This window comes from Aspergillus caelatus, assembly GCF_009193585.1.
Source record: "Aspergillus caelatus strain CBS 763.97 unplaced genomic scaffold BDV27scaffold_184, whole genome shotgun sequence".
Lineage (NCBI taxonomy): Eukaryota > Fungi > Ascomycota > Eurotiomycetes > Eurotiales > Aspergillaceae > Aspergillus > Aspergillus caelatus.
Genome location: NW_022475447.1, coordinates 48566 through 63787, shown reverse-complemented (window position 1 = coordinate 63787; position 15222 = coordinate 48566). Strand labels below are relative to the sequence as shown.

Sequence of the window (15222 nt, the reverse complement as noted above, 5' to 3'; positions counted from 1 at the left end):
AGATCATGCGTTGTTCGGCTTTTCGACACCCCACCTGCAAGGCCCGAAGCGGACGAGCCGGTCCTTGACTGGAAGTGTGTTCTATTCTAAAAGTGGAAAAGATAGACCTAGGTTCAGCTGAATGTTTTTGCCTTCTTTTGGAGGAGACACTGATTGAATTAAAATCCCTCATACTAACACATTATGTCAGGTGTAAACAGTGAACACACACCCCCATAGCTAACAGGATGAGTGAAGTCGATCGACAGTCTACATATACAGTCGTCGTTGCGGTTCGTATGGCAATCAGACTAGACTTGCACTTCCCCCCAAAACCCAGGACAATTGCCTTTGACTTCATTTGAATTGGTCGAGCATGATGGCATCCACAGACGATTCGAAAAAGAGTCTTCTTCTGACCTACGACACCGAATTGATACAAAACTACATCCAGGGCGAGATAGTTTCCCCGAAACATAAGTTTGAAGCCCTCCAGACAAACAATGGCCACACCCTGCTCTTTGGCATCGACTCTTCCAATATATTTCATGTCATCGAAGAGAGCAGCGGCCAACACAGCACAGGGTGGGCGCAGATTGATCTTTCCACAACGGCGATCAGCTCGCAACTCCCGGGAAAGAAGGATGCGGTGGTGAGGACATTCGACGTCGGGCAGAGTGTTCTCGACCAAACCATCGGAATGGCCATGGCGGTTCGAGTGGAAGGGAAAGACAGCCTTTTCGTATCGCTGAAGAATTCCAACTCGGATACCTCCTGGACGAAGAAACCGGAATGGACATTGGTCCCGTTTGATGCCGTTAATGAGACCCAGCCAAGCATTGCCGTTGCAGGGGTCTGGTTTGCAGAGACAGATAGTCAGAGACAATATCTTGTGGTTGATATTGATCGATCGGGATCATCTACGATCAAGGATATCGCACGCTACTATGTCGACCCCTCTGTAACCTCTGGTAGTCGCTGGGTTAAACATGACGTCCCTATCGATATCGCCGCCGGCAACTATCAAAGCTGTATCGGACGTGTGCGCCGTGGCAGGATCGACGGAATCTACACTGCTGGAACCTCTGGAGGCAGCGCCCAGCTTGATTATGTGCCGCTTGAAAACATCTTCGGGGATGGACCGCCCCTTCCAACCCGGTTCAAGCTGCCCGATAACAAGATTCCATCTGCTATAGCCACTGCTCGCAAGGAAAATGGCGAGACAGACCTCTATATCCTCAATGGCTCGACCCTGTACCGCATAGCAGCCGAGAAGCAGAAGGATGATACTACAGCGGACGCCGTCCTGACGCATAGCCTGCTTTCTGGAACTGAAGTGCTGCGCGCTATGATCCACCAAGGAGTATTGACTCTCTTTGGGAAAAATGGAAGTGATCAGGTCTATTGCCTTTCATGCCACATCGAAAAGGTGGCGGATCCGAGAGCATGGAATGTTCCAGTTCCTATCGCCAACGGAGTGGAGCAGATTTCAGCGTACGTGAACAGGACAGATGGGGGAAACACCATATTCACATCTGGTGGGGGCAGGCTAAGCAAGATCACTCAGGATATCAATACTCTGTGGAAGCCACAGAATATCAAGCTGGCGCCGGCGTCAACCACTGAAAAGGCCCTCATCTTCAAATCTTACACGACCTTCATTCATGTTACAGATGAGAATGAACTAGCGGCCAGCGGTGCCACTCTGAAAATTTCAACGACCTCGCGCACACCAGTCTATATCAACGGATTGTATTACGTCCTTGGACAGAGTCCGATCGAGGTCAAGGCAGACAGAACAGGCTTGATGACGGTGATCGAGGAGACCCCGAATATTAACGGTGCAACGCTCACAGTGTCCACGGATGGAGGCGTGACAAATACTGCCATCAACCCGATGGATAAATCTTTTGAAAAGCTTGGAAAGCTCAATTCCAAAGACTCTCTCCGTGATGCCAGCTTCCCATCAGAGACGCGTGGAGGGGGCGTGGTAGGAACACCGAAGAAAAGCCCGCTGGTTAAGTCATCGACCAAGGATAGCGACCTCGACAAGGTTGCTGGAAATATGGCAGGGCTAAACAAGGCGTATACTCACGTTAAAACGGCAAAGCCTGCCGGACAAGCGCTTCACGGGAACCTTCGAGCCATATCAAGCGGCGATTTCGGTCATGATATCCTCATCGGGATTGGAGACCTTTTCAGTTGGCTCGAGTCTGGTGTCGAAGCCGTGGTAGAGGTTATTTGGCATGAGGCAACGCAGGCATGGCATTTCATCGTGACGATCGCCGGAGATATCTACCGTGCCATTCTAGACACAGTCGAGGCCGTTGTCGCTGCAGTCGAGTGGATTTTCAATGCCATCAAGACGGCGATCAAGGCAATCGTCCAATTTATAGAGTTCTTGTTTGAATGGGACGACATTAAACGGACCAAGAATGTGCTCTACAATATTTCGAAACAATTCCTTCAGCATCAGGTTAACAGCATTGGCGATGCCAAGAATACCTTTAACCAAAAGATCGAATCTGTGGAGAAATCTCTAAACGAATGGGCTGACATCGACTGGTCACCTCTTGGGGATACCATCAGCAAGCCTGCGTCGAGCAGCAGCAAAAGCAACTCCAAGAACCAAACACCTGGCTCTCAGTTACTGGCTCATCATTACAAAACCAACGCCAACAGTGTCAGTGTTGTCGCTGACTCGCCGCTTTCTGGAGATATCAACAAAGACCCGGTCCAGAAAGCCCTTGACGATCTACACAGCGCCCTGTCCAAAGAAGATCAAGTGATTTCCGGCTTTCGTGACCAGATTGGAGAAGTGGCTAAGCAATTCGCGACGATGACAGTCGAGGATGCCATCAAGAAGATCGTGGCTATCTTAGTTGATGGGATTCTTGCCAGCGTGGAGGTGGTGGTCGATGCCCTCCTCGATCTACTCCAGGATCTGGCTACAGCAGTAGTGGGTATGGTTGACGCAAAGCTGCATATACCCATTATTTCCGATATTTTGAATGCCATTGGTATCCCAGATATCTCTTTTCTTGACCTCTTCACCTGGGTTGCTGCTGTCTGCTATACTGTCGTATATAAGATCGCAAAGGGAGAGCCTCCTTTTCAGGACAACAAGGATGTACAATCCGTGATTGATGCCGGCAGCTGGGATGATCTAATTGACGTATTGCATCCTCCGGCATCATCCTCGGTCACTTCTAGCGCTTTCTATGCCATGCCTGTCTCGCGCCTCGCCTCTGAGCCAGCTACCTCTACCTCAAGCAAGCCAAGCGTCCTACAGGATGTCGTTTTCATCGCCGGACACTCCGTGAGTGGAATTTGCGGAGTCATTGGTGCATTTGTAAACGCTTTAGAAGCCGAGGCTCCCACTGGAGATAACCCGATGTCCACACCGTCCGCCATCCTTGGGTTCATTGGCGCAGCATCCCAAGCTGTGGCTGATATAGTGTCACCAAAGGATCCACTTGAGGAGCCTATTTTCAGTGCGCTTAGCACTGCCACGAGTGTTACGACTGTAGTCTCCAAACTTGTGTTCAGTAGCTATGGCCAGAAAAAGCTGGGCAAATTAGGATTACCCACTGCTGGAGACCCACGCGGTATGGGCGCGGGGATTAATGTGTTACTGGTCGGTGTTGGTGCCGCTGCAACAATGAAGCATTTTGTCGAGCTGGCCAAAGATCCAGCTGGAAAAGACCGGTCAGCCGCGATTGTCGGGGAAGTATCAAACCTGACTTCATATATCAGCCGGATCTCGTATGCATTGGCTGTCAATGATATCGACGAAGATACGCGGCAGGTAGTCATTGCAGTTATGACTGTCAGCAATCTCATTACAGCCGGTCTCCAGATAGCAGAGGCTATTATTGACTAGGATTTATTTTAATTTCAAACCTAGCCATATAGTAGTCCAAATCTATATGCAATTTCGCTTTCCTGTGCCTACCTTAAAGAAACATTATGGAAACGTATTCGTAGGATTTCAACAAAGGATTAGTGTGAAGAAATGAAAGAGGAAAAGGCAGCACGTCAGTATAATATGTCAACCAACAAGTTCTATAGATCCCCGGTCGAAGAGGAACATTGCTGACGTTGCAGTTTCTGGGGCGAGGTAAACGCAACTAACGGCAATAGCATTTAATGGTTATTAAAATGTTCTCGAGGAGGAAAACTCCCATCGTGACTGGTTTTTGTCCCCACGAGATAGGGTTCAAATTCAACTCCGATAAAAGCCCTAAAGCCCGATGATATGCGGTGTATCGGATTTATCTCCAAGGCCAGCTACGAATGCGACATGCGATAAATACCACTTAGTGTCCCACCCTTGATGAACTAAAAACATATTCTATCTCCAGCTTCTGATACTTGTAATCATCAGCGTGAAAATAACAAGGCTTCCTACCATGCCTCGCATCTGGTTCATCACCGGCTGCTCCTCCGGCTTCGGTCGTCAATTGGCCATCGCCGCGGCACAATACGGCGATAAAGTCGTTGCGACATCTCGCGATCCATCCAAATTAGACGACCTGAAAGAACTCGGAGTCATCCCGACCAAGCTGGAAGTTCACAACGAGACCGAAATCCAAACCGTCATCGAAAACGTCGAATCCACCATCGGGCCGATTGACATCCTCATCAACAACATCGGGTATATCCTCGAAGGTGCTGTTGAGGAATGCAGGTAAATTCTACACTGCCGTACTTTCTCACTTACGAGAAAAATATACTAAAAAAACCCTCAAGGCAACGAAGAAATCACCACCCAATTCGACACAAACCTCTTCTCCCAGATTCGTGTCCTTCGCGCAGTCCTGCCATACATGCGCGCCCGGAAATCCGGCGTGATTGCTAACTTCGGGTCCATCGGTGGTTGGAACGGTACCCCTGCTGCTGGGCTTTATTGTGCTAGTAAAGCGGCTGTTGCTATCTATACCGAGTCGTTGGCGGCGGAATTGGCTCCTTTTCATATTGATGTTACGTGCGTTGAGCCGGGGTATTTCCGGACGGATTTTCTCACGGGGGGACATAAAATGGTTGCGAAGAAGCGTATTCCGGAGTTGGATGTGAGCACGCAGCAGACGCGTGATGGACTTGCGGCCTATAGTCTGAGGCAGCCTGGGGATCCGGTGAAGGGGGCGCAGGTCCTTGTGGAGGCGTTGACGAAGACGGGGCGCTGTGAGGGACGACAATTACCGCTGAGGTTGGCTTTGGGGACTGACTCATTGACTGCTATTGGGCGCAGCTTGAAGAGGGAGCAGGAGATGCTGGATAGTTGGAGGGAGATTATTGCGTCGACGGATTGCGATGATGTGAGGGGATAGTACGTCGCCTACTCTAGTCGGATTGATTGTATAAACCTTATGATATAATTAGTGGCTTGGGGTGCCTTGAATGGAACTCCAGACAAGTGACTATTCAAAGGAATAAGTGCCATCATAACTGAAGACCAGGAAACGCCGGTCCTCATTAGATGATTCATGCCTCCCCATTTCTACGGACATACAGTAAAGCTTGTATAAACGTCGAGGCACCAAACATAGAATTTGCAACCTGTTTCCTTCGTGCTTCATTATGACTGCGCCTATGCCCAGCAAACCAAGGCATTTCCCACCGAGGTTGGAAAGAAGCCTATCCCGTATCGCCTAGCACTTTGGTGTTTCTTCCTGGTAAAAGATCATGCTGATATAGAAAACAAGATGCTTAGCATGAGCATTTTAATTAAGAGCTCAACCTAATAGATCCCACTTAAGTAAAACAGATGCTATTTACCAAATCACAACCCTCCATCCATCTCATATTCCGCAAAGCGACTTCGCTTCCGCAGAGTAGCCCCAAACCAGAACAAAGCAAAGATCCCAAAAACACAAACCACCGTCAACGCCCCAATCAAACTCGCACCTTTATCAATTCCAAGGTTAACATAAAGCGGAGTCGACCAAAGAATAGACGCAAAAGCAAGAACCGACCGCGCAAAGTCATTCATGGCGAAAAGACTGCCCGCGTATCTTCCATACGAGACAGACATGTAGGCGAACATCGCCTGAAGAAGAGTGGGCATGCCGACCATAAAAAGCAGGAAGCCAATAGTGGGTACAATCCAGTGGAACTTTGGGCTTGAAGTCCAGGCAAAAAGAAACATTCCTGCCGGAACAACCAGTGAGCCCAGAAGTCCGGGTATGAGTCTTTGTTCAGGCGAAGGCATTTTCCCGGCTTTGACTGGACGGCTGATTGTATAGTGAGTAATCGCTAGGTAGAATGGTGTGGTAAGTAACACGGCCACTATGGCTGTTAAAAATATTGCCCCAGTTTGTAATAGGCTCATCGCGTATACCCCCTGGTATACCAGAGGTACCGCTTCGAAGAAGGAATAGAAAATGGCATACACCAGTGCGGTATAAAGTGTAGTGAACAGGATAGCGGGGTCAAATGCGTTTATCTTCCATGGAATGACAAGAAAGTCATACCAAGTCTCTTGAGACAACCCCGTATTGTTCATCTCGGAACTGGACCTGAACGCTTCATTGTCTGTCAAAGTCCGTAGCCGTCTGGCACGTTGATATAAGATGGCTGGACCTGATGTTTCTGGTAGGAAGATCTAATGGAGGTCAGATCTGGAATCATTGTAAAGGTTCGCAGAACGTGGTGGACAGGACAATCAACGAACCAGAAGCAAGAAGCATGGCGCAGCAAAAAAGACAATTAGCCACATGCTCCAGTGCCACCCTTTTGCCGCGACACATAAACTGGCCAAAGTTGGAGCCACGGTAGGAGCGGACACTGCACATACACCCCAGATCCATAACCCGCTAGGTAGGTTGACAAGATTTGTGATATCTGCGAAGGAAGCCGGACCCGTTGCTAGACACGGTGACCCGAAGAAGCCTTGGGCAAAGCGTAGAAAGAGAAACCCGGGGACATTATTGACAACGGCTGCTAGTACACTGACTATCAAGAAAATTGTAAACGAGAGAACGTAGGGTGGGTTGCGGCCTATAGACGGTTTGTCCGATAACGGGCCAAATAGCAAGGGTCCTAACCCATAACCCAGAAGAACCAGGGCCATGCCAAGTGAGCTCACCGATGAGGGCACACCATATTCGGCCTCAAAAGTCACTTCTGCAGGGGTGAACGCCGCGGATGACATGTAGACAACGAAAGTGTAAAAGTTTATCTGGATGTACACCATGATCTTGGTCCAACGAGGCCAATTATGCGGATTTCCCGGGTCATCGTCAGAATACCATCCCACAAGTACCATGCCGTCAGTGGTAGTTTCTGGAACGAGCCATTTTGAAGCATGTTTCTGATCAGAAGAATCACATTCTGCGTCGCAGGTGTCAGATTCCACGTTGCCAACGGCCCTGGAGGTATGAAGTTCAGCTTTTCGCTTCTTATACTTCTGCGATAAGTACTTGAAAATCAAGTCAAAAGAAACACTAACCTCGCAGCTGTTGAATATGCTGGTGACAGACTGAATCCAGGCTCCTCTTCCGGAAATCTCGAGAACTGGCCACCAGAAAGCCAATGGATAGATCTTCCTAAAGAGGTACTACAGAATATGCCCGCCATCACGCAAGTATTTTATTAGCTGCTTGTGGTATCTGGAATGATGGACTCAAACTAATAGTCGACAGTGATGGCCATAAGTACTCGTACCGAAAGGATAACTTGAGACAAGAAACACCAGCAAGCGGAACACAACTGTAGATGAAGGGAACAATCCAGATCTGGATTGCAATGTCCTGGCCATTATATTATGGCGCTGATACTGGCTACTCCACTTTATTAGCCCCACTCCCATACATTTTAATTTATATTTTCCGAGACCAAGTACCTCGGGGGGCCTTGCTCTTTTCCCACATGTGCATCAATAGCACGCTCTACTAAATCGGAGAGTGGTATCGATGGGTTTACAGTTCTGCATGGCCTGGAATTTCTACCAACACAGCATAAGCCTTTCTACCGCTATTTTAGAGCATATCTTGAATGAGGTCCGCTTTGAATATACAACCAGGAGCAAAATGTATCAGAATTATAGAAAAAGCTCATGCACAGCGGTATAAACCTCGTTAAATTGGTCCTGCCGTATTGGCCGGTTTAAAGGGCGGCCTGATAATCTGGGAGAAATCTCGACCGATCTTTGGAGCTGAATTGGACATGCCACGTAAATACCTAGTATTCTCATCCCACTTGGACGCTTACTCCAAAATAGAGCGATCTTCATATTGCGAATGCACGATCATATATAGTCCACCAATAACTGACCCACCCACCCGCATTAGCACTGTATGTGACAAATAACTAGCTGGTCTTAGATCCCATCGACGCAGCGGTATCACACGAGAACAGCCAATAGTGACCCGCCATCCCGGGCCCATGCTGCTAAACCCTGCAATGTAGGATCGAGGAGTGATTTTGATAAGAATCTGAAGAACTATTGATTTTGTTATCTGCACGAGTCCCTTGCACTCGATCCAGCTATTAGTTGCCAAGAATGTGGCGCCTGCATTTTCCTCTACGCAGAGAAACACCAACAACTCGAGTATAAGGTTCGTTATGTTGACAATTCCTACGACCATTGAGATTATTTATGTAGAATTTTAGCGAGTCTGTAGTAGGGCATTTTAAAAAGATTAAAAAATCGAATCGATTGTTGAATGGAACTATACAATCAAATCCAAATACATGCTTCTTGCAGGATCTATCATCTGCAATAAGTAAGGATCAACTGCCGCTGCAGGATCTTTGGACTCGCCTGATAGCTTAGTTAAGCATGCATGTGGGCTACTAGTGTTGAATACAGTAGCAAAACTAATATGTCCCAATGCTCAAAGTCTGCTTTTTCTATTCCAATACACAGACTAGCCCTTTGATAGCTTGCTTAAACAAGATCCAACTGAATGTACCACTGAAACTGCCAGCACGTTGCGACTAAGCAATAGGTGGGATGAAAGGTCTCTGAACTATGGAAAAATACAATGTTTGCGTAATATTTCCCTGTGACTACCTTATTTTATGTCTATCGGCCAGCTTTTTGTTTTCATTCTTTGGTGCGTGGCTTTAGGATACATACAAGATGTTGTAGCCTATCCCTAAGTGGTATAGTCATCTACTGTAGTATAGATTTGGTTGCCTTCTTTTCGTATATAAGTACTTAGTCGGGATTATTGGCATGTTTCTCTCACTTTAGGACTGCTTCTTAGCAGAGACCGCAGTATTTGCAATTGGTAGCTTGTGCCTTTTTCTTCTTGCTGCGAAATAAAAATGCTTGACAGACATCTTCTTATGGCCCCACCAAAGCTTTCTTCTCAACAGTGCCCATCCATCCAGTTACCACCTTAAATGTTTTCTAAATCTCCTGTCGCACGTCTGACAGTATGCTAGTCTGCTGTTGAGAAAATGTCTGTCTAGTTGGGACCTCATATTATTTCGCTGAACCCCCCCACAGCCACATATGAAATCGACGGGGAGGAAGTGATCCCCTCTCAAAGGTTAATACTTGCCCTGTTTCCGGCAGTGAACGACGTATTGTTATTAGTGTATGATATCTTGCCAACCTCCGATGCTTTCATAGTGAAAGGAGATTGTCTTGTCGAGAATGAGATAGAACGATATATTTAAGCCATGAATAGTTGACCACAAACTAAGGTAACTTGATAACATGTTCTCATTATGGGTTTTAAGAGCCTTGGCTCAAAAACATTATCTTCTTCCATCTGAAACACCTCGTCCTTCAAAGAGCTCTCTTCAGAGATTGGCTCTCCATCTGTCGGCGTGGAAATTAGCGACGACATATCTCCCCAATAAGCCAAGCATATTGTTATACTAGAGAGTCCACTCGAGAGTAGGTTCCATTCCACTTCTGGCCATTGGAGCAGAAAAGTTAGAGCGAAAAACGACGTGTTGGAGTTGTTGATTAGATGGCCTAACTAGAAACAACAGGTACGTAGATGAGGTCCTTTACATAGTACGTTTCAGACAAAGTACCCTTACTGCTAAAAGAAAATTCTGGGGAAAAAGTAGTGCCATGCACTGCGGCGCAGTGAAGTTGCGCAAGTGTGACTTCGTCGGTAATGCAACAGTTAGGGTCCAGAGTGTCGGGCCTGAGAAAGCACGATAGCCTCAACATAGTCTCTGTCATTCTGTAGGCCTGATTACATATCTGTGTATCCGTAGGATTCTCAAGGCTATGCAGGGCCGTAATTATCGCTGGGTAGACGGCTGAACTAAAAACGATACAATGAGAAGCATTTTCCTTTTCACGATTCTCATGGTATTTGATAGGGCCTTGGTAACCTAAGGTTCTGAGCATGCTACATTCTATTTTTTGTGTAATTAAAATTACTAGATAAATATGTATATTAGTCTACACCGAGGCAAACATCAAGCGGCAATGCGATTGCATATGCCTTTTCTAGTAAACAATGCATATTTCTCTTTTGTCCACGTTTTCCCACTTCTTGCTCCCTCGAGACATACACTAATGTATTGTAACAAGAGAATCACAATTTCCGAAGAAAGTCTGAAGGGTGACACTGCAGCTCACGGTATCACTAGCTTGAAGCCACTGTGTAGATCTACGATTTTTTTTTTTTTTTTTTGAAAAACCAAAATTAAGACGAGAGCCTAGAATCTCTTCACCTCGGCTATCTTCCGCAGGATTAACTTGTTAATGCAGCGTGATACTGCCGGGTAAGGTTCAGGATTTTCTTCAGCTTGAGATATGGATAGAGCATGACCACAATTCCGATGGTGAATGGCTGGGTGTCAGTTCGACCCTTAGCCTCAAACTAACCAAGACAAGGCTAAAGATAGAGTCACAATTTCTCAAGTGATTCATGTAATAGTCGGTAGTCGGAGGTGTAGAGGAGGCCGGCTCAACCACCAGGTATCATGACATGAAGCCGGAGAACTGATGCAGTTGCAGGGATGTTCGGCGCGTTTTGGTCCTACCTTAATGAGCCTGCTCGGCATTATTGGTGGAGGAACCGGAGTCAAGTGGAGATGCCGATCAGCCTTGCAGAAGAAACGGAGACCAAATCCTGCCGAGTTAAGTAGCGCCAGGCCTTTGTCGGAGAAACTCCTCTCCCCACGCGGGGAAAAAGTCCAACCGATAGCCCTATCTCAACCGCCGGAGATCCTTGGTACCCCTGGATATAAGGGTTATTGAGCCGCTTGGCACAATCGGTATGCGGTTGCCAGTTAAGCCGGTCGATCGTGCGGAATGCTTGGCAGGAACCACTCTCGGAGGTAATTGGACATGGTCCGGACTTGGATTGTCTTGTCCATATACCACTGGATTTAGTAATTGGATGTCAAGCATTTGGGACCAAATACACTCGACGGGCAAATCCTTTGTTGTCCGCATTCGGCCCGACTATACGCATGCCATGTAATTACTCCGCGGACATGATTTCCATAGCTACACGAATCGGACAACGCCGTCCAGCTAGTAATATCCAGCCTAGCTAAGGCGCCCATTCCTTTCGATCCGACATTTCCTATCAGCCCAAAGTGTCTAGTCACAGATAACATCACTGAAACTAACCTGTTATGGTTTGGTACCATGTGTGGATCAGCCCGTTCCGGTACATCACACCATGATCCGAACCACAGGAGGGCGAAATCAATTAATTCTGGCTCAATGCGCAAGGTACAGTCGTATGCAACCAATTGACGAGGGTCTCATCCGTGTCACAAAGCCTCAAGCATGTCGATCACATTAGAAAAAGAAACGCCCTATCCCTTGTAGAGAATTTGGCCGTGTTGACCGCATTGGTCTGAGTGTGCCCGAGATGTGGATCGTGTGCATGCATCTGTTTTTAGGTACATAATTCGGGCGCCATATGGTCCTGTCAATCGACCACATGGAGATGCCGATAACCTTTCGTCAAGGACACAGAGATGGGCGGTTCAAACCGATGTACATTAGACTCAGTATGATCAACGATCAACATAACCCGGGATGTCCAGAGTTGACTAGACAGCTCTGTAGTTGATCTCTTGTGTTTGCATGGACCCTAGACCCTCTATAGAAATTCTCCGGTTCTACTATTCAGGGACTTACTAGGATACTGGAACGCTCGCATGGCAGTTGCCATATGGCAAGCATGCATGACCACCTGAGGCTCAACTGAAGCTGGGTCCCTTTGATTCGACAGGCTAAGCGAGATCTTCGCTTCGTATGCCTCGGAATCTTTGAAGATTCCGACTTTCTTTACTGTATTATGCAACGTAACCGTCTCCTTACTCGGCAGGATGTAATGTGTTTCAGACTTTTTTATCGTCAAGTAATGGCAACTGGAAGGATCAGACTAAGAGAAAGTGGATCGCCAGCGCCATCCAGCCAATATCTAGACAGATCTGTGAGGAATCAGCTGCAGTAAGTTCTGTGGGCGTCAACCCAAGGAAGCTTGTGGAGGCTTTTGGGGACCGCCACGGCGGGTATTTTCTTGTCAAGATAAATTATCTAGCAGAAGTTGTCTGGGAGAGAGATGTTGCAGCCGCATAACTACGCTACTATGCTGGCCTTTCCTATACCCGGCAGACATATAACGTCAAAACGGCATGTAGAGCAACGGTTGCACCCTGGTAACTCGTGGTTGACCCGATGGTCAGTCACCCCAGTAGTTTTCTAGACCTATGGGAACTATAATAAAAACATTTGATTGGTGCACTGCAGGGCGCAGGGTAATATATCGTATCCATCGGAGTTGCGCAGATGTCCATTCTCTTCCGTCACTAATGCCGCTGCCGAGCCACGCGAATAGGCTCAAGCTTATCGGCGCACGCCAGGGTGGATCAGAAGGTCCAGAAGGATGCGGGAGAAAACCTCGTGAAATAATTTCCCTAGTCTATCAGTTTTTATTGGCTAAATTTTATGATTCCTGTTGGTTCTTTATTAAAATCCTGCCATTTTCCTTTTTTGTCGTTTCAGCAGTCATCTCGCAATCCAGGTCGCCCCCGTGGGTGGGTACTAATTAACACTCCAATACGAATGGATTTAACCCTTGGTACTTTTTCAATGCAGTCAGCAATTAAATAAATGCATAAACAGTCGACCTTCATCAAGGATATAAACCGAAGCCTGTCTGCGATTGCCTTGGGTGCATGTATTTTGAAATCATCAACTATCAGCACATAGTTCAGACTGCGGGTTAAAATTGACTTTGATCGCTCTGATCGAGACGAAAACCAACCTATTTCAGCGTCTTCACCCTCGTTAATTAGCTTTTTACTTTGATAAGACCCATTTTATTCTTCTTTCTGTATTACTTCCACGTGGAAGGTTGTTCACCGCAACATGCCTCGTGCCCCACAGAAATGGACCCCAGAGGAGGACAAGCTCCTCTGCCGAGAAGTCCACAATCAATGTAAGTCATGTCGCAAAAGTGTTTCATACATAATGTCTCTAACTCTGTGCCCTGCTTTAGTATCTGAAGGCAGAGTAAGAGACTGGAGATCAATAGCAGACAAGATTCCGGGTCGGACGAATAAGGATTGTCGCAAACGGTGGCACAATGTGCTTTCCGGCGGGTTAAACAAGGGATACTGGACGGAGGAGGAAGACAAGCTGTTGACACACGCAGTGCAAATACACGGAGAGACGTGAGGATCCTCTGTTACCCGTCAGGGAATGAACCCTATACTGACACGTGATTGCGGTAGATGGACGGTGGTTGCAGATGTCGTCAAAACACGAAGTGCAGATCGTACGTTCCTTTGGATCTTCTTTTTTCCCCACAGTTCAATACTAATCGATGTTGTCTTCAGAATGTGCCAAACGATGGAAGCAATGTCTTGACCCGCAACTGGACCGCAGTGAATGGACAGAACTCGAGGTAGGGTTGCATGTCCATGGAAAATCGACGACTGTGATGTTAACATGAACGATTATAGAATCGACGATTGATGGAGGCATGTGCCGTCAAGGGACGACGATGGAAAGAGATTCAGATGGAGCATTTCCCTACCCGTTCACGAAACTCGATCAAGAATCAGTAAGCAGAAGCCTCGGATGAAGGGTGAAATGCAAGACATGAAGTTAACTAGATGGCATTGTGATTAGACACACAATTCTTACCCGGCGATATAACAAACTGAAGAACTTGCGAGAAGCCCAGAATGCTTCGAGCGTGGGGACTGGACCTGAGGACTCAAGCTTGTCGCCGAGCTCATGCGAGGACTCGGGAGACACTGTTGACAGTAGTGACGATGATAGTGGTCTTGGGAGCGGAAGCACAGAAGGAAATAGCGGGCTACATGACCCTCACATTGCCGATGATGATGTGTCGATGAGTATAAATCCCACAGACGCCTTGCCATCGACGAATCAAGGGATCTCTGGACATCATGGCTTTATACACGGGCCAACATGGGATATGGCTGGCACATTGTCGGGAGACCCATGGGGGCTGCCTTCGGTAGGTGAGACGGATAGTATGGGATTATTCCTTAATGGTATGGTGCCAGAACTTCACAGCATCCCACCGGACAGCTTGCATGGTTTTGGCTTTGCTGATGCAACAAGCGGCAAAGACTGCATTTGCCCAAGTTTGTTATCACCAACCGAAGAGTTGCCCAGTGACTACAGCCAAGGAGACAATTTCTGCGACGACCTGAGCGTATCAGCCATGGACACGGAAGAGCAAACCCTCGTATCTTTGCAGGAAAACGTGACTCGTGGGAAACGATGTGCCAAAATAGTGTTGACGGTGGAGGAGCCCGATAATAATACGGTCGAGTCACTGGTGCAAATTGCATTCTCGAGCAAATCACGATTTCATTTCGCCCGCGAGTGAAGTGATTCACCCTGCACTAAGTGGGAGTTTTGAGGGTTGCGGTATTTCCGTCCTATCACGGGACCTTTTTTCGGTGGTCTTTTTCCTTCGGTGGCTTTTCTTTAGTGTTGATATCAGCGAGTTATGGCGTTTCTTTATGTGACATGTATGAGATGAGATATGTGATGGGACAAGTTCCATTATCTTGGACATGAGCTCAGCAGAAAAATATCGATCATCTGCTAATTACTCTGTCCCAGCTGTACCTTACACGAGCTTCTACGGATTATTTTGTTTTTACGATAGATTATTGCTTTGGAGCGTTCGGCGTGCCTTTGGACTTTTGTGTTTCGTATGGCATACTGAAAGGGGCCCGCTGAACCAAAGATTTTCAAATTTGATCATCTTACAGTGTGTATATAGCGGATTCCACAAGATTGTACTAGGATGACAT

General features: G+C 47.2%; 4 protein-coding genes across 4 annotated transcripts; 3 read left to right on the top strand and 1 right to left on the bottom strand.

Annotated features, from left to right (window-relative positions):
• Nucleotides 1-358: 358 nt before the first annotated feature.
• BDV27DRAFT_167157 (uncharacterized protein) lies at nucleotides 359-3862 on the top strand (the record flags this gene model as incomplete). Its single annotated transcript, XM_032074403.1, has 3 exons — nucleotides 359-2064; nucleotides 2182-2382; nucleotides 2464-3862. The coding sequence occupies 3 exons, from the start codon at nucleotides 359-361 to the stop codon at nucleotides 3860-3862; spliced, it is 3306 nt and encodes a 1101-aa protein (XP_031924239.1).
• Nucleotides 3863-4391: 529 nt separating this feature from the next.
• BDV27DRAFT_167156 (uncharacterized protein) lies at nucleotides 4392-5309 on the top strand (the record flags this gene model as incomplete). Its single annotated transcript, XM_032074402.1, has 2 exons — nucleotides 4392-4655; nucleotides 4779-5309. 2 exons carry the CDS (start codon nucleotides 4392-4394, stop codon nucleotides 5307-5309), a joined length of 795 nt encoding a protein of 264 aa, XP_031924238.1.
• Nucleotides 5310-5761: 452 nt separating this feature from the next.
• BDV27DRAFT_148070 (major facilitator superfamily domain-containing protein) lies at nucleotides 5762-7557 on the bottom strand (the record flags this gene model as incomplete). The annotated part of the gene is made up of 3 exons (XM_032070849.1): nucleotides 5762-6583; nucleotides 6653-7291; nucleotides 7426-7557. The coding sequence occupies 3 exons, from the start codon at nucleotides 7555-7557 to the stop codon at nucleotides 5762-5764; spliced, it is 1593 nt and encodes a 530-aa protein (XP_031924237.1).
• A 5734-nt stretch (nucleotides 7558-13291) lies between these two features.
• Nucleotides 13292-14831, top strand: BDV27DRAFT_167154 (SANT/Myb-like DNA-binding domain-containing protein; the record flags this gene model as incomplete). Its single annotated transcript, XM_032074401.1, has 6 exons — nucleotides 13292-13361; nucleotides 13422-13435; nucleotides 13622-13700; nucleotides 13762-13829; nucleotides 13888-13988; nucleotides 14057-14831. The coding sequence occupies 6 exons, from the start codon at nucleotides 13292-13294 to the stop codon at nucleotides 14787-14789; spliced, it is 1065 nt and encodes a 354-aa protein (XP_031924236.1). The 3' UTR covers nucleotides 14790-14831.
• Between the last annotated feature and the right edge of the window lie 391 nt (nucleotides 14832-15222).